The following is a 19,194-nucleotide window of genomic DNA, read 5'->3' on the forward strand; positions in this document are numbered from 1 at the left end:
GCGTAAAATCTTATCTTTTGTGAGTTTGATTTCTCTTTCTCTTTGCTTTCTTCTGCAAAATCGCTATTTGTTTTTCTAACAAGAACCTTATGATGACGAAATGATGGGGATAACTCCACTTATCTGAACATGGGTGATCCAAGAGGGACTGATTGGGTTCCCCCTAAATGCGACGTTTCGATCCGAACTGGTTGATTCTGGCACAAATCAAAAGCACCAAAGCCATTGAGCTAGCTTCTCGACGTCTACTGCAACTCTGTGGGAAGAAACTGCTTGCTCTTGCTCAATGTACCACCAAATTCAACTGGGCTTATATCAGATGCCAACGTTCGGCAAGTACAATAATTTCGGTGAGCTATCGATACCATATTCTCCACCAATTTGGCAGAGGGTAGCATCAGTAATGCTAGCAGCCAGAGAGGAGGAAAGGATATGGGGTTTGGACCCGAAAACTCGTTATTGGGGCCCTAACGATGAGGCCCATGATGAGCATTGGATTGAGGTTATTGGAACATAGAAAGAGTTTAGATTCAACGTGGTAAGGATCAAGGGGCATGAGATGTACGCTGATGGGAATCTTGTGGCGAATGGGACAATAGTTGGGTACAAGAGGCTGTTAGAGTAATACAAAAGACAGGTGTAACGTAGTATAGACAGTGGCACTTGTTGTAATTCTTGTATTATCTATGGGTTGTATTATACCCATTATCCTTAATATATAAAGAACCCTTCCAGAGTAACTCTCATTCAGAGAGTGAACTCACAAATCTTCGTTTTGTTTCTGTTCTTCTTTATGGTATCAGAGCTCTACGGAGTTGACCTCTCACACTTGCAACCTCTAATGGCTGATTCATCGATGGGGTTTCCTTATTCGTGCACGCTTAATGTCGCTAATTTTGTTACTCTAAAGCTTACACAGTCAAATTTTTTGCTTTGGGAAACACAAATGTTATCCCTAATTGAGAGTCAAGATCTGCTTCAGTTCATCAATGGCGAATGCACACCACCACCTCGTGAATCCACCGATCCAGATGGTAAATCGATCGTGAATCCAGACTATCAGTCATGGATTGGTACAGATCGGCTTGTGAAAGCTTGGATCACTGGGACGCTTTCAGAGGAAGTTCTTGGCCTCGCGGTTGGAATCAAGACCGCTTGCGATCTGTGGATTGTTCTTGTAGCTTCATTCTCACAGGCATCTGAGGCACGCGAGTTTGAGCTGTTGCCCAAACTCCACTTCTTGAAGAAAGATGAGTCCACTTCATTATCAACATTCTTGATCGAGTTCAAGAACATTTGTGATCAGCTGAGTTCAATTGGCAAGCCTATTGAGGACCAGAGGAAGGTCTTTCTACTCTTGACGAATCTTGGATCGGCTTATGAGCCATTCGCTACAACTATGCTCAAGCCACCTATTCCAAGTTATCAAGAGCTCGTCCCTCTGCTCCATAGCCATGAGCTTCGAAATAAAGGTAACATAACCTCTGCTGATTCACATGTGGCATTTCTTGGAGCCAAGACATCTCGAGTTGAAGGGCGATCCAGTCGAAGTAGAGGACGTCGTGGTTCGTTCACCTCTTGAGGACGTGGTTTCATTCAGAATTCCAATTCCAGAACCGCGCAATCTGATGACAAAGAAAATCAATCTAATAAGGGCTATTCCACTAATTCTCAGCAGAACTACAAAGGATCCTTCAATCGGTCTTCTATTAAGTGTCAAATCTGCCATAAACATGGCCATAGTGCTCTAAAATGTTACAGTCGTTTTGACAATAGCTATCAACCAGACGACATACCACAGGCTCTCATTGCTCTCCATCTCAAGAACTCTCAAGACTCAGAGTGGTTCCCTGATACAGGGGCTATTGCTCATGTCACGGCTGCTTCAGGTACACTTCAATCCCTTACTCCATATACTGGTTCTAGCTCACTAATGGTAGGAAATGGAATTTGTCTTTCTATTACACATATAGGACAAGGCAGTGTTGCCACTGGTGCATCGTCATTACCACTTAAGAATGTTCTTCTGGTCCCTGCCATTAAGAAAAACCTGCTCTCTTTTTTCACAATTAACAAAGGATTTTCCCTGCTCTTTTGAATTTAATGCACATGGTTTTGTGATTAAGGATCTTCGGTCCAAGAAGATTTTGGCCTCGGGGAATGACAATGGTGGTCTGTACAATTTTGCTGCTCCATGTGAGATGCAGCCTCACACTGAGCAGGATCAATTGGCACTCTTCTCTTCTCGGTTTCAATCTACTACTGAAGATGTTTGGCATCAGCGGCTAGGCCATCCATATGGCCTAATATTAAATTTTCTTTCCAGTAAAGGTTTCATTTCTGTAACCCAAAAATCTAAGACTGTATGCTCCAGCTGTGAGCTAAGTAAGAGTAGGAAATTACCTTTTATCAGCTCATTTACTCACTGTGATGCTCCTTTGGATCGAGTCCATTGTGACTTGTGGGGTAAAGCCCTTGTGGACAGTGTGCAACACTTTAGGTTCTATGTCATTTTCATTGACGATTTCTCACGGTTCACATGGTTGTATCATTTTAAGAGGAAATCAGACTTCTTCGCTACCTTCTTGGACTTTCAATCAATGGCTGAAAGACAATTTAACACCAAATTAAAGGCTTTCCAATGTGATGGTGGAGGTGAATTTTCGGATAAGAATTTTTTAGCTCATTTGCGTCATTGTGGTATTGTAAATCATATTTCCTGTCCAAACACCCCAGAGCAGAATAGTGTGGCTAAAAGAAAACATAGGCACATAGTCGAGTTGGGTCTTGCAATGTTGTATGCTGCCTCTGTACCTCATAAATATTGGGTTGAGGCTTTCTCTTCAGCTGTGTTCTTGCTAAATCGTCTGCCTTCAAAAGTGTTGGACATGGACACTCCACTGCACATGTTATTTCACAAATATCCTACTTATTCTGTGCTACGTGTATTTGGAGCATTGTATTATCCCTACTTACGTGGATCTAACACCAACAAGTTTCAGCCAAGATCTTTACCTTGTGTGTTCCTGGGGTATAGTGATAAACACAAGGGCTATCGCTGTCTTTATCGCCCCACTAGGCGTGTCTATATATCGTGGCATGTTGTGTTTGATGAGAGTGTATTTCCTTTTAGGCAATCTCAACCATTATCTACACTGTACCAATCTACAGCATGCGACATTGGGACGTTTGAATGCTGGATTATTGCTTCAAACAACTCAGATGACATGGGTGTGGATCAATCACTGCCTACATTACAGAATGGTTCTTGGTTCTCTGATTCTCCTGAATTTGTTCAATCTACTAGGCCCATGACAGTTCAGCCAACAACTGGGCCTGGCACAGTTCAGCCATCAAATGGGCCTAGCACAGTTCAGCCACCACAATTTTCTGGTACATCTAGTGGGTCTCCTATTGTTCCACTTCAACCTGGGGGGACTAGTGAGCTCAGTGGGTCTTGTATTCCAGTTATTTCAACTCCAACTGGGCCTTCTCCAGACCCACGAACTATCACTCCTTCACTTTCACAATTTTTTGGTGCTCTTACTTCTCCACCTATTTCTAATCCATCTTCACCTGTCCAGCCTCATCCTATGGTTACTTGGGCTCATGCTGGTATTCGAAAGCCCAACCCAAAGTATGCCTTAACTGTGTCGGATATCCCAACTGAACCGACATTTGTGAAGGCTGCACTTAAACATCCTGGCTGGACCGCTGCCATGTTAGAGGAGATGCAAGCTTTGGCACAAAATCGAACAGGGACATTGGTGCCCCGTGATTTGTCAATGAACATTGTTGGGTGCAAATGGATTTTCAAAACCAAACTAAAGGCTGATGGTACATTAGAAAGGCTAAAGGCCTAGTTAGTTGCCAAAGGTTTCACGCAACAAGAGGGTGTTGATTTTATAGAAACATTCAGCCGGTTATTAAACCAGGGTCTATTCGGTTGGTCTTAACCATAGCTACAGTGCTTGGGTGGCCGATATGGCAATTGGATGTGAAAAATGCCTTTTTGCATGGCTATCTATCTACACCAGTGTTCATGAGTCAGCCACCGGGTTTTATCGATTCTTCTCAGCCCACTGCTATTTGTAGGCTAGATCGGGCACTCTATGGACTTCGCCAGGCACCACGGGCCAGGTTTGATCGCTTTAGCATGTTCTTGCTTGAGTGTAGATTCTTTTGTTGCTCTTCAGATTCGTCTATGTTTGTTTACCGATCCAAGGGACGTGTTGTGGTGCTTCTACTTTATGTGGATGATATTGTTCTTACGGGTAATGACCCCAAATTTGTCGAGGAGCTCATTGGTACATTGGGCACCCGGTTTGCTATGAAGGACCTTGGTCCACTACACTACTTCCTTGGAATAGAGGCCACTACTACCCCTCAAGGGTTATTCCTGTCTCAAACCAAATATACAACTGATATATTACGCCGTGCACATATGAGTGATATCAAGGCCACGGCTACTCCAATGGCTCTTAAGCCTGATTTGGCTTCGTGCGATCTATTCCCTGATGCAATGTTATATCGTAGTCTTGCTGGGGCTTTATAGTACTTGACCATGACTAGACCGGATCGATCTGTCTTATGCTGTCAACTCTGTGTGTCAACACATGCATGCACCAACTATATCCCACTTTGGCATGGTCAAGCGTATTCTACGCTATGTTCGTGGGACTCTGGATCATGGTCTTCGTATCATACGCAACAACTCTTTGGATCTATATGCTTTTTCTGATTCTGATTGGGCGGGTTGTCCCATTACTAGACGCTCGACAATGGGTTTTTGTACATTCCTTGGCTCCAACTGTATCTCTTGGAGTGCCAAGAAGCAGCCCACCATAGCTCGATCAAGCACGGAGGCATAATATAGGGCTATGGCGTCTACTACACCTGAGCTCACTTGGTTGGCCTTTCTCGTACGTGATATTGGTCTTCCACAGCCTCGTCCAGCCACATTATTTTGCGACAATATGAGTGCTTTACATATGACTGACAATCCGGTACTTCATGCCCGCACGAAACATGTTGAGGTTGATTATCATTATGTGCTTAAGAGGGTGGCTCTCGGTTCGCTTGTCACAAAGTTAGTTCCTTCTAATCGATAGTTGGCCGATGTATTCAATAAGCCTTTGTCGAGGCAAGCGTTAGCAAGTGTGTGTGTCAAACTGGGCCTCTGTTCTCGGCTCAGTTTGAGGGGGGATGTTAGAGTAATACAAAAGACAGGTGTAACGTAGTATAGACAGTGGCACTTGTTGTAATTCTTGTATTATCTATGGGTTGTATTATACCCATTATCCTTAATATATAAAGAACCCTTCCAGAGTAACTCTCATTCAGAGAGTGAACTCATAAATCTTTGTTCTGTTTCTGTTCTTCTTTAGAGGCTTCACAGGCTTGACTCATAAATTTTGAAAGTTGTTTGTATTCCCATGGCCACTTGGTATGTAGGGATTTTTACAATTGCATATTGAGAATTCAGCCCAAAGGTGATTTCACAATGATGTGTGTAAAATTCTCATTAGCTTATAAAGTTTTCAAGTCTGTACTTGCATCATTTTAATTATTATACTGTTCATTGTTTAAATTTTCAGTCACCTTCTCTGTCAATAATAACATGGTTACTATTGAGCTCCTCACTGGGTCAAACTTTAAGAAGTGGAAAGAGGACATTATGTTTGCTATGGAAATGGCAGATGTGCACACGTCCCTTGTTATGGACACACCAATGGAACTAAGCTACGATAGTGCGAGGATGAAAAATCTGTCATGCTGCATGGCAAAAGAGTAATAGACTCAGATATCTTGTCCATAAAGAGTCGATACCGGAACACCTAAAAGTGGTTCTTTGAGAAATGTCTTGCTGGAATTGCTAGATGCAATTTCCAAGAGATACAAAGTCTCATCGAATCGAGATTGGGACACTTCTGCAAGGGTTATTTAATATGGAGTATGATGGTTCTGGGGGTGTTAGGGATTACATTATTAGGATGGTTGATTACCAAACTAAACTCAAGGCCTTAGACATTCCTCTTTCAGATACCCTAATTGTCCATCAAGCCTTAAATACCCTACCTTCTGAATTTGGCATCATAAAAACCAACTATATTTCCCAAGATGGAGTCTGGAGCATTAATGACCTAATTTCTAGGGTTGTGTCTGAGGAAGAGAAACTGAAGAAAGAGAAAAAGCCTATTGCCCTGTTTACTTCCAAAGCCCGTAAGAGTAAAAAGTCTAAAAACCATACTCATAAGTCTGCCAATAAACAGTCCGATCAGACTAACAATTTGGGACCCAAGAAAGACTCTTTGAAGAAAGAGAGTGATCGCTGCTTCTTTTGCAAGAAGAAGGGTCACATGAAGAAGGACTGCGACAAATACAAGGCTTGGTTACTCAAGCCCAAGCTACATCGAGGTAATAATTCTTTGGCTTTTGTTTGTGAATCCAATCTATCGAAGCCCCATCCGATTCTTGGTGGCTAGATAAGCGGTGCAACTAACCATGTTGCTTTTACCATACATGGGTTCATAAACCGGAGGAGGCCAAACAAGGATGAATCAAGGCTGGTCGTAGGGAAATGATGGACATTCGACGTAGAGTTCAGTGGGAGATGTCATTTTATTATTAGATTCGGTTTTAAATTGACTTTAAAGAACACTTTTTATGTACTGTCCTTTAGGCGGAATTTGATTTCGATTTCAGTTTTGGACATTAGTGGTTTCTATTTTGAAATAAAGAATACTATGGTTAATTTATTTTTTAATTCAACTAAAGTTGGTTCATGCTTTATGTCCAACGGATTGTACAGATTGTGTTTGTCTCCCACTGATATCTACGTCTCCTGTAATGTTAAAAGTGTTGTTTCTAAAAGACCCTTACCTAAAGAACGGTCTTTCACATTGTGGCATAAGCGGCTAGGTCATATTTCTAAGGCAAGAGTGGAAAGGCTGATAAAGTCTGACATCTTGCCTACTCTCGAAAGTGATCTAGAAACTTGTGTAGACTGTTGTAAGGGAAAGATGACCAAAATAAAGAAGAAAACTGCAGTCCGTAGTTCTGACCTGTTAGAGGTCATTCACACTGACATCAGTGGTCCCTATTCAGTCACATTGTGTAAAAATTTTTATTTCATCACTTTTACAGACGACTATTCCCGATATGGATACCTGTACTTAATTAAAGAAAAGTCTGAATCTTTTGACAAGTTCAAGATTTTTAGGACTGAAGTTGAGAAACAGTTAGGGAAAGTTATTAAAATTGTTAGATCTGATCGTGGGGGTGAGTATTATGGCAGACATGGCGATGCTGGACAGCTTAAGGGCTCGTTGCTACTTTGTCAGCTACCCAGATCATTCGAAGGGATATAAATTTTATAATCCCTGCGGAGGCACTAGGATTGTGGAGTCACGAGGCAGCGAAGTTTACGGAATTTGATGTGGCCGAAAAGAATGACTGTTCTCGGACTGTTCAAGATAGTCACATGGTTGGTACATCGGTACCCATTCTTCTACCTATTCGTTGACCGATGTGGGGCATACTTGTGCCATTGGTTACACTCTTGGAGTTCGGGAGCCTGATATTGATACCGTCCCCGACATTCATGTAGCACCTGATGAGATTCCTCTTATTTAGGATGCGGTTGAGGATCCTATCATTGATGCAGTTCCAGCTGAGATTCCTCAGATTCAGGTTGAGGCAGTAGTGGCACCATTACGGAGATCCACCAGGGAGAGAAGGTCAGCTATATCACCTATCTATGAGGTCTATCTGGGAGAACATGACTATGATATTGGTTGTGTGGTCGATCCAGTTACTTATTCAGGCGCTGTTTCTAGTCCTCAGTCAGATTTGTGGATAGATGCGATGAGAGATGAAATGCAATCAATGAAACATAATGATGTTTGGGAGCTTGTTGATTTACCTAAAGGTTGTAAGCCCATTGGTTGCAAATGGGTGTATAAAACCAAAAGAGATTCCAAAGGAAAAGTTGAGAGGTTTAAAGCCAGGCTGGTAGCCAAGGGATTCACTCAGAGAGAGGGAGTAGACTACAATGGGACCTTTTCTCCAGTCTCCTCGAAGGATTCCTTCAGGGTGATCATGGCATTGGTAGCTCATTTTGATATGGAGCTGCATCAGATGGATGTTAAAACCGCCTTTCTCAATGGCAATCTTGATGAGGAAGTATATATGGTTCAACCTGAGGGTTTTGCAGTGGATGATTCAGATCATCTTGTGTGTAGACTCAAGAAGTCTATCTACGGTCTCAAACAAGCTTCTAGGCAGTGGTATCTGAAATTTGACAGTGTTGTGACTTCGTTTGGTTTTATGGAAAACAAAGTGGATCAGTGTATATATCACAAGGTCAGTGGGAGCAAATTCTGTTTTCTCATTCTGTATGTGGATGACATCCTGCTTGCAAGCAGTGACCTAGGGATGTTGCATAATACAAAGCAACTTTTATCTAGGGAATTTGACATGAAGGACCTTGGTGAGGCCTCTTTTGTTCTTGGGATTGAGATCCATAGGGATCGTTCTCGCCGTTTATTAAGTCTTTCTCAGAGGGCTTATGTTGATCGTGTTCTGGAGAGGTTCAGTATGCTGGATTGCAAACCTGGGAATGTTCCTATTCTCAAGGGTGACAAACTGAGTTCGACACAGTGCCCGAAAAATAAAGCTGAGAGGGATGAAATGAAGAAGGTGCCTTATGCTAGCGCACTTGGTAGTATCATGTATGCTCAGGTCTGTACCAGATCGGATATTGCTTTTGTGACGGGACTTCTTGGCGGTATCGTCGGATCCTGGTCTTAGTCATCGGGTTGTTGCTAAGAAAGTATTGAGGTACTTGAAGGGGACAAGAGATTATATGCTGACTTACAGACACGTTCCTGAACTCAAGCTAGTGGGGTATACAGACTCTGACTTTGCTGGCTGTGAGGATGACAGGAAATCCACATCAGGTTATGTTTTCTTGATGGCAGGAGGGGCAGTATCATGGAAGAGTAAAAAGCAGACATTAGTGACCACTTCGACTATGCAGGCAGAGTTTGTGGCATGCTATGGGGCTGCTACTCAGGCTATTTGGCTTAGAAATCTCATAAAGGAGTTGACTATTGTAGATTTTGTGGATAGACCCATCCAGATATACTGTGATAACACTCTGCTGTGTTGGTTATAAACAACAATAAAGGACTTAGAGGGTCTAAACACATGGAGGTCAAGTATTTGACCATAAAGGAGAGAGTAAAGGAAGGTGACATTACAGTGAAACATATTAGTACAGATGATATGGTTGCAGATTCCCTAACCAAAGGTCTTCGCCCTTGTGTTTTTGAGAGACATGTCATGGGCATGGGCTTAGTTGCATCATGGGATGTGGTTAGTTAGTGGGAGTTTGTTTTATTTTGCTTCATTTCAATTTAAAGTTTCTTTTCATCTGTATTTTTACCTTATGGTAAACTTTGATTTATATACATATCAGGTGTCATTGCATGCAGTTTCTTTTAAACACATGAGTGTTTTATTTATTGACATGATGTATATATTTCTGATTTTAAAGTCTTAAGGAATGTGTTAACCTTAAGCAAGGCTGGGGCATTAAGTTGTTAGCCTAAAGGTATGTCTTGTAACACATAAAGTATAACTCGAGTTATTTCTGATGAGACATACAGATTCGTTAGAATCACGAAGTTTATTTCTCTAGTGAGCCTGTGCCACTTAAAGAAGAGAAATTTTGGACTGATAAACGGATAATACATAAGGAATCACTGCGTGACTATTATCTCGTTGCCACACTACCACATTGTATCCATGTTAGTAGAGTTGAGGGCTCTCGTGACCATGGAAGGCTCGTGTCGCTTGATCATAGATGCGATTACACGCCATGATTCGGTGTCTAAAACTCTATGGGATAGGATTGACTTTCTAATATGACCTCTAGACCAATTTATTTTAAAAATTGTGCACATAAAGTTTTCTTAAAGAGTTGTTAGCCTGTGATTTGTTTTGGTCAAAACTGTTTTTAAATCCTTTTAAAAATAAGGAATTTAATGTAAGTCCAAGTGGGAGAATGTTAGAATTTTAGTTCTAATAAAATTCTATATGGACATAATTAAATCCCTAAACCAGGCTAATTAGGGTTTTGGTCTAATAAAATGGGGTCATTAAGTTATATTAGAAGTCTAATGTGGACTGGCTTAGTGTGGGCCAGATAGATTCCTATTGGGACTGTGATGAGTCAGACCCTATAGGGATTACTATATAAGGAGAGCTAGGTCCCCCCTCTACCCATCACAACTTATTATTCTCAATTGCTATTGAGGAGTGCGTTCTAGAAAGAGAGGGAGATATTCAGTGTTCGTCGTCCCTGCGCATTCGGTATTCTCATCAGGCTAGTTACTTTGGGAATAGAGGGGAAGCACCTATATCTTTGTTCTTTATTTTCCACTGCAATCATTATCACTATGGATGCGAAACAAGGTCAGTGGTTCTATCCCTATTTTCTATTATTTATTTGATTGTGTTCTTGAACGTCCTATGGAGATCCTGGCTTTTGGGATTTTATCCCTATTCGGATCGATTTAGACTAACACAAATGCCGATGTGAAATGTATCGAAAAAGAAGTCTGGAAGAAGAGATAAATCTTGGGTAATGGGAGAAAATATTAAATAAAATAAGAGATTTTAGTGAGAAGAAATATTAAATAAGGCTTATGCTGTTTGATGGTTTCCGAGGAGTCAACAGGAAATTAATGATTGATTCTTACACGTGCCCATCTACTTTTTTAGGTTTACACAGTATACAATACATGACTTTGTTAATGTCTATCTAATGATTCTAATCATGATTTTCAGTTTTATTAATATTAAACATATTAAAATAAAAGGAAGAAGTTCTCTGTTGTCCGAGAGTGTGGTCTATACCAGCATTCTCATGAGTCTATCTCTCTCTTTTTCATGTGAAAAGACACCTCTGCCCACTTATTTTAATGAGAAGAGAGATAAACAAATGAGAGTGCTAGCATAGGCCACACTCCCCCAACTCCCCTACAAAAAACTGTTTCCCTAAATTAAATGTATGAAAATGATACATGACTCGTTCATGTTCAGGTTCGACTCGGATGTCTATCTATTTTTTTAAATTTACACAGCATACAATACATGACTCGTTCAACTTGTCAGATTTTATGAAAGATGAGTCGCATCACAAAACCTAATTTTCCAACAATGCTTTTCACACGAGTTCCCCCAAGAACCCTCATAAAAACCTCTCCTGAAAATCCACCTTTCTCTCTCTCTTTGAAAATCGGTGTTTGGTCAAAAAAATCATGGAGAAGAGCGATATTGGTGATGTTCATCGGAGACTCCAGCGGTTGCAAAGGAGCCACCTTGGATGGATATTACTTCTTATTAAAAAAATGGATCGAATGTAGACAACTACAATCACCGCTGGCAATTGGCATTTCCTGAACAAGCACTTTTTATTTTTTTTATAAAATCCTAAACAAAGCACAGCCAGCAACTCTTTTTCCCTCTTAAACCCAAAAAGTAACAAAGGCAGAGATTTCGGAGAGGATCGCTGGTCTTTGCCCTCTTTTTTAATTGGTATTTGCCTTGAAATTGTAGAAACTTGGTTGTTGAAGCTTATCAAGGAGCTGGTTGAAAGTCCTCTCTGATCGGAGTTTCTGTTCAGACTTCAGATTTCGTTAGAAAATCTTTTAGTTAATTGAAATCAAATGTGGATCACTATTTTGCTTTTCTTTCTGAGGTTTGTTAGAAATATAATGTAATAGAGGCAGTAGTATAAGACTTTTCTGTTTATATGGCAGTTTGTACGTCTGAAAATATCCTTATACATGTTGAAGTAAGAATTGTTTTGCATCAAAATACATTCTCTTGTATCATCAAAATAGAAGGTTGAAGGTTGTAAAGTTGAATTGTATTGAATACTTATTTTAAGATTTTTAAGCACCCCAATTTGTGCAATCTGGGTTGACCATGCGCTTATACTTCTAAGATAAAATAATTTTCTAATCATATACGGTGCACCCCGAAATGTGATTACATAAAAAAATCTAAACGCTATACTCATTAATTCATTGACACAAACACACTATGATAGAGAGGAAAATAGATTCAAGATTTCTTTTAACAGTGTTAGATTAAATGAACAAGATCTCCTCTCTTTATATAGGAGAGGAAGAGATATCACTAAGGGATCTCTCCAAAAGATATGTTCCAAATCATGTTTTTTCTTACAAGACTTGTTTGGTAGCCATTCATACAAGTTTTTCAGTAGGCATATCCATTGGTTATTTAGGTGTCTATTAGGAAATGACTCAACCCTCTAATACATTTTTTATAAAACAAAATAATATTTTAAATCTTAATATTTTAAAATCATTTAAAACTCTAACAAGATATTTTTACTTTCAGATTTCTTAATATCTTGGAGAAGAGCGATACTGGTGATGTTCATCGAAGATTCCAGCACTGGCAGAGGAGCCACCTTGGAAGGATATTACTTCTTGTTAAAAATCTAAGGATGGGGTATATTAAAGAGAGACAGAGAGAGAGAGAGATCAATGACCTTCAGAAACAACGAGAAAGAGAGAGATGGTGAACAGGGAGCTTATGAACCATACCTGAAGGGGTGGGGGCGAGGGAGCTGGGCCATACCTGAAGGAGTGGGGGTGAGGGAGCTGAGAGGTTGTGGGGGTGGGGTCCGTTTGGGCTTGAAGTTGTAGGGTGTGGGAGCGGGCTTTGAGTTGCAGAGGGTGGGGTTGGGTGGATTGAGGGAACAAGGGGCTGTGGTTGTAGAGGGGGATGGGGGCGGAGGCGAGGCTATGAGAAAGTTGGGGGGACAAACTTTGAGTTGTAAGGGTGGGGTGGTGGCAATTTAGATCCTCTACGGTGCGCTGCCCATAGTGGCCTGAGCGGTCCAGACACATGGGTGCACGTAATGGCCACCTTACCCCCACTCGACAGCCAGAAGAAGGTGAAGTGACCAGTGCATTTTTTTTCACATGAACAATGCAAAATTCTGGTTGATTTTTTAGGAAGAAACATATACGCAATAGAGAACTGATGTGCTCAGGGTTTTTGACAAGTTTCTCAATTTTTTGTAACCAAACACATACATTTTGCCATGAGTTTCACACCCCATTGTATCCAAACGTATTTTTTCATGTTTATGGAAACGTCCCTTCATTGTTCATTTCCATCCTATCGAAACCCAACAAACCAAACAAGGTCATAAGGTTATTCTTCCTTTTCTTAAAAAAGGAATTGGTTTAGGCCAATCCCATTGGTTGATTCCTCTTACTTGAACCTTCATCATGCTTGATATTGCTAATTTGCTATCGCTATTGATTAATCACTCTCAAGAAATTTATCCTCTCAAATGTGGTGTACTGCAGTGCCCCACACTTGAGAATCCAACTGTCCACCCAACACTTAAGAGGATAAAAAGACATCACTCCCAATATTTTTACTGTTGAATTCTTAAGTGTGATGTACCGCACTTGAGAAGATGAAAATCCTCACTCCCAAGAGTCTTAGCAAGCATTTTAAATAAGACAGCATGACAAAGCAAGTGGCCCATAGAAAACTCTTGAAGACAAGTGGTACATAGAACACTTATTTGGAGAGCAAAGTTGGACATGGACATTTTTATGGTGTGCCCCGCAACCATCAAATGTCATTGGATTATCTCTAGGGTGCCACTGCCCAAAGGAGTACGTAAATCCTCTACTATGCGTCGAGCTGCGCGGCAGGACCGTGCTGACCAGACACGGTGCTATGCGCAATGAAAAAATGTAGACCGAAGTAAGAACTTCTTTCTTAAATTCCAAAAATAACAAAATGTTTAAGTTAAACATATTTTTAATTTAAATTATTTTTTTAATTCAGGGTAAGATTCAGGGTTATAGATTCATTAGACACTATAACTATTACAGTATTTGATGACATTGAAACAGTTATAGGATGCTCACCAAGTGAATATGCAGAATCAACAGAGAAGGTAAAAACAAATTTTCGCTTAAGTACTTAACTTAATTAATACACTTAATATTTAAATTACTTTATTTTAATGTTTATTCTCTGTTTTGCAGCATAAAAATAAATTACATTCTTGCGTGTTCAAGGTTTACTATTTCTACTTCAAAATGGATAGCAGAAACAATGAAAGTAGAATATCAAGAAGAATTGTTGCTGAAAAAATCAAAAAAGAAGATGCGGGAAAGAACAAGATCATTGATTTGGAAGAATATGCAGACAACAAAACCAAAAAAATTAAAATAGAGAAGGATTAGCTTTAATATATAATTTACATGATTATGAAACTATTAAAACAATGTCTGATTTTTGGGTTGAACAGGTTCTATTACTTGTTTCAAGCAAATTGCTATTTACACAGTTTTGGAACAATTTGCTAAGCCTTTAATTCCTTTTGATTAATTTGGAAATTACAAGTAACAATGCTGTAAATTTTATACTTTCACAACACCAAACTTCATCAAGAAGAAAATATTATAACAACCGATCCTCCGCTATAAAAAGTCTCTTTTGGATCTACATATGGTCACATATATACTAGTCATACTATCATATAAAAGCATGTAGTGGCAAATCTTTCAGTTACCTATTCTACACTTCATTCTTATCTAAAATTTCATTCTTCAATTCTTAATGTTTATGTCATTTTTTCTTATAATTTCATAATCTTAAGTACCCTTATCCTCGATTTTTTATAATAACTCAATTTTTTATAATAATTTTTTTTGGAAAAATCTAAATTGATTCCTCCTATTCCACGAGAGATACCTCCACTGACCATATCTCTCTCTTTATTCTCCCTCTCCACGAATCCACGATCTCCTCTTTCCCTGTCTCAGTCCCTCTCACGTCTCAAAGCCCCTTCATAGTACTCTCCCTCTCGACGATCTCCTCTCTTCCAATCTCAGTCCCTCTCACGTTCAGGATCAACCAGGTACGTCTTCCACCACTTTCTCTTTTTCTTGGCTTCTTGATGTCTCTCTGCTATTCTTCTTTCTCTGTCTCGCACTCTCTTTCTCATCTGCGCTGTTTTAGGTTTATTTATTTATTTATTTTTGGCTCTGGCGGAACCCTGGGCGAAAGGAATGAGGTTGATCGAAGTTACAGAAAAAAAAAAACAAAGGAGAACAGTGGGAAGAATTAGCACTAGGGAATCAGATGGAGGGGACTTGTGGGGATCGAAGGGATGAGGTTTGCTGCTTTTTTTTTTTTTTTTTGGCTCTGGCGGAACCCTGGGCGAAAGGATTGATGTTGATCGAAGTTACAGAAAAAGAAAAACAAAGGAGAACAGTGGGAAGAATTGGCATTAGGGAATCAGATAGAGGGGACTTGTGGGAATCGAATGGATGAGGTTTGATGCTTTTTTTTTATAATTTTTGTCGGTCTCAGATGGGAAAAACAAAGGGAAAGGGTTACGATGAGCTGTTGGGGAGATGAGTTGTTGCACATTACTGCAGCTTTGACGAAAGCTCTATTAACCTCTTGTTGCCAGAACAGAAACTGGGAAACATATGAACCGTAATACCAGGGGAGATAATAACGTAACAGGGTAGAATCAGAAACGAAGACCATAATTCCAGGGTTGGTTTATTGCTTTTGGTTTTGCAATCTTCTTCTTATGATTCAACTCAATTGTGGACAGCAGGTCAAATGTTTCTATTATTTATTTATTTATCTCTTATTTTCTCTTTTCCTGTATCCAAAACCTTCAATTTGTTTACAAATATTGTTTTCACATTCCATCTCTTTAATTTCCACTTTGTCTCCCTTTAACATTCTTTATATGAGCAGGGTGGAGCTTGTGGCCACAACAAAAGGTTTCATCAGGGATTTTAGCTTCTCAAGCTGGATTCATTCTTCAGTTTTTTCTTCTGTTTTCCTAGGCTAGTTTGAGTTTGATTTCTGCATATTTGTATGCTTCTTTTCCTTATTTTTTTATTGAAATGTCCATGAGCTGATTTATTTTGCAGTATCTGTAGGCTTTGATGTGAGTATATTCTGGGATATTCTTTTGGAGTTTGATTTCAGTAATTTTCTACCCACGACAATCCTGCAAAAGAAGGCTGTTCAAAGTAGACCTTTCCGAGTGCATTAAGTTCCCAGTTGATATATGTCTATTCAGTCCTTTGGACTGAACCCAAAATCCAAGCGAGTACCCAGCAATTGGGCATTAGAGGACAAGGTAGCACGTCCTTGTAGAGGAAAGGGACTTCAATTTGGCTCTCCTTTTCTAAACGTGATATATACAGAGTACAGAGTATGCCCTTATCATCCGAATAGCAGAAGAGCAAAAACTAGAGGCTGGCTGTGAGAGAGAGAAAGAGAGAGCATAAAATGAATTTCTTTACCTTGGTGATAGGTCTCTTGTTGGTGCTGTGGAGTCAGCGAGCATGGATCTCCGTCCTTATCCTTGGCATGAGACACAAAAGGCTCCCACCAGGCCCCGTCCCTCTCCCCATCGTTGGGAGCCTCTTCAAACTCGGTAACAAACCCAACGAGTCTCTCGCCCGACTCGCTAAGACCTATGGCCCACTCATGACTCTGAAACTCGGTTGCGTGACCACTGTAGTTGCTTCCTCTGCCACCATGGCCAAAGAGGTCCTCCAAACCCACGACCAGGCCCTCTCCGGTCGATTTGTCGTGGATGCCGTTCGGGTTCTGAACCACCACCAGGGGTCCATGATATTTCTCCCTCCTTCCTCCCAGTGGCGAAACCTTCGCAAGCTCTGCAACAATCATATCTTCAACGCACAGATACTTGACGCCAACAAATCCATTCGGCGCCAGAAGGTAAGAGAGCTCCTCGCTCATGTCCGCGAAAGTGCCCAGGTGGGACGAGCCATTGACATTGGTCAGGCTGCATTCACCACCGCCCTTAACCTGCTATCGAACACCATCTTCTCCGTTGACGTGGTCCGTCCAGACTCCGAGACCACACAGGAGTTCAAAGCGGCGGTGTGGGGAATGATGGAAGAAGCAGGAAAGCCAAATCTTTCGGATTATTTTCCTGTATTGAGACCATTAGACCCGCAGGGTATAAAGCGCCGTGCGACGATTTATACAAGAAGACTATACAAGCTGTTCGACGAAATGATCGACCAACGATTGTACTCCAGAGCTTCACTTCCTTCTCCTCCCACGAGGAATAATGATCTTCTAGATGTCTTACTCGATCACTTCCTAGACAGCACTTCCGAGATCGGCCGTCCCGCTATCAAATCGTTGCTTGGGGTCAGTACCCATTTCCCAAATTCCCTCTTATTTATTCCTTCATCTCAAATTGTATGCTTGTATGTACAACTTCAGGACATATTTGTAGCTGGGACCGATACGATCTCTACGACAATAGAGTGGGCGATGGCAGAGCTACTCCATAACCCAGACTCAATGACGAAGGTTCAATGGGAGCTCCAAGAAAATGTTGGTAAGGGGAAACCAGCGGAGGAGACTGATATCGCTCGGTTCCCTTACTTAAAAGCAGTGGTGAAGGAGACCTTGAGGCTGCACCCACCAGTTCCGCTATTGATTCCTCACAGAGCCGAAAGTGAAGTGGAGATCTGTGGGTTCACTGTGCCCAAGGATGCCCAAGTGCTGGTGAACTTGTGGGCTATTGTTCGAGATCCCAGCATATGGACGAACCCGGATTCGTTCGTTCCTGATAGATTCTTGCAGGAGTCGTCTGGGATTGATGTCAGAGGGCAAGACTTCGAACTCATCCCATTCGGGGCTGGAAGAAGGATATGTCCAGGGATGCCACTTGCGTTGCGGATGTTGCACCTGATTTTGGCTTCACTTTTGCAATCGTTTGATTGGAAGATTGAAGATGGGCTGAGCCCCAAGGACATGGACATGACCGATAAGTTTGGGATCACCTTGCAGAAAGCTCTACCCCTTAGAGCGATACCAATTGAGACGAGACGGTCTTGAGTCTCGACTCTTGAGGGTATCATTCTCAGAATACAACTCAGATTTGGTGACAGGATATTTTTTATGTGATGCATGTCATGTCACAGTTAAATATTTGTTTTATTAGTAAGTAGGATATATTATAGATAACGTGAGAGCTCATGGCTCAAGGCAAGATTACAAAGATCATAAAGTCATGTCATAGTTATATTATTGATATTATATTTGGATCGGGATATCATATCCGGTTGTCATTCCCCACGTTGTCTGTGCTGTTAAGTCACTCTTAACTCTTTTATAACGGTAAAATTTCTTTTATAACTGGGTGAAGTTTTCATAATACCCTTAAGGTTAAAACCTCAAATTATAAATCATTCATTTCATCGTCTTCGTTGATCTGAAAGCAGAAGAAGCAAGAACAGGAAAGGGGACTGATCTGTAGACGCCATTTTGCTTCGATTTCCATACTCTGAAGGCAGAAGAAACAACAACAGCCAGACCGGTATGTTCCCCCCCCCCCCCTTTTCAATCTGTCCTATTTGTTTCATCTATCTCTGGGCTCTCTCTCTCTCTCTCTCTGATGAATCCTGGTCAGAACCCGCTCATGTCTCGGGAGGTGTATCTATGATAATAATTTTGAGAAAAATAGGGTTAACATCAGAGCAAAAATCATTGCAGTTTTGTGGTTGATAGAACTTCAGTTCAAAGAAAGCATACTAGAAAACAAGAAAGGTGGGTACAGAATATCGTAGATGCTTTGATAACCATAACTCAAAAGCAAGTATAATCCAAAGATAAATTGTATGGATGAGGTAAGAACTGTAGAAAGTAAGTGGTGGCATACATTTGTTATGAAAACAACGCCCAGAATGGCGATTTGCGGAAGAAAAACGAAATAGAAAAGAACACACAACGCACAACACAGAGATTTTACGTGGTTCACCTCCAATATGGAAGCTACATCCACAGCTAAGCAGTAGAATGGATTTCACTATGTCTCTGAAGTATTACAAAACCCTCATCATCCTATCTCAAAGAGATAAAAAGAATAAATAAGAAAACCCTAACCCAGAAAGTACACAAATGCCCATAGCCCAAAAATGCCCAAAAACTTAGGCCGGACCAAAACATAACACATGACTCAAAAGGTACTCATTTTGAAGAACTCGACGAGCCCAACACCACTCCATTTTCCTTCGACGTGGAGCCCCTCCAGTTATCGGCATTTCG

The 19,194-nt window shown here is 40.8% G+C and overlaps 1 protein-coding gene across 1 annotated transcript; it reads left to right on the top strand.

Annotated features, from left to right (window-relative positions):
• Positions 1 to 12,770: 12,770 nt before the first annotated feature.
• LOC122643914 (geraniol 8-hydroxylase-like) lies at positions 12,771 to 17,985 on the top strand. The gene is made up of 3 exons (XM_043837492.1): positions 12,771 to 12,776; positions 16,381 to 17,289; positions 17,365 to 17,985. Exons 2-3 carry the CDS (start codon positions 16,393 to 16,395, stop codon positions 17,983 to 17,985), a joined length of 1,518 nt encoding a protein of 505 aa, XP_043693427.1. The 5' UTR covers positions 12,771 to 12,776; positions 16,381 to 16,392.
• Positions 17,986 to 19,194: the final 1,209 nt, after the last annotated feature.

This window comes from Telopea speciosissima, chromosome 1 (genome assembly GCF_018873765.1).
Source record: "Telopea speciosissima isolate NSW1024214 ecotype Mountain lineage chromosome 1, Tspe_v1, whole genome shotgun sequence".
In the NCBI taxonomy this organism is placed as follows: domain Eukaryota; kingdom Viridiplantae; phylum Streptophyta; class Magnoliopsida; order Proteales; family Proteaceae; genus Telopea; species Telopea speciosissima.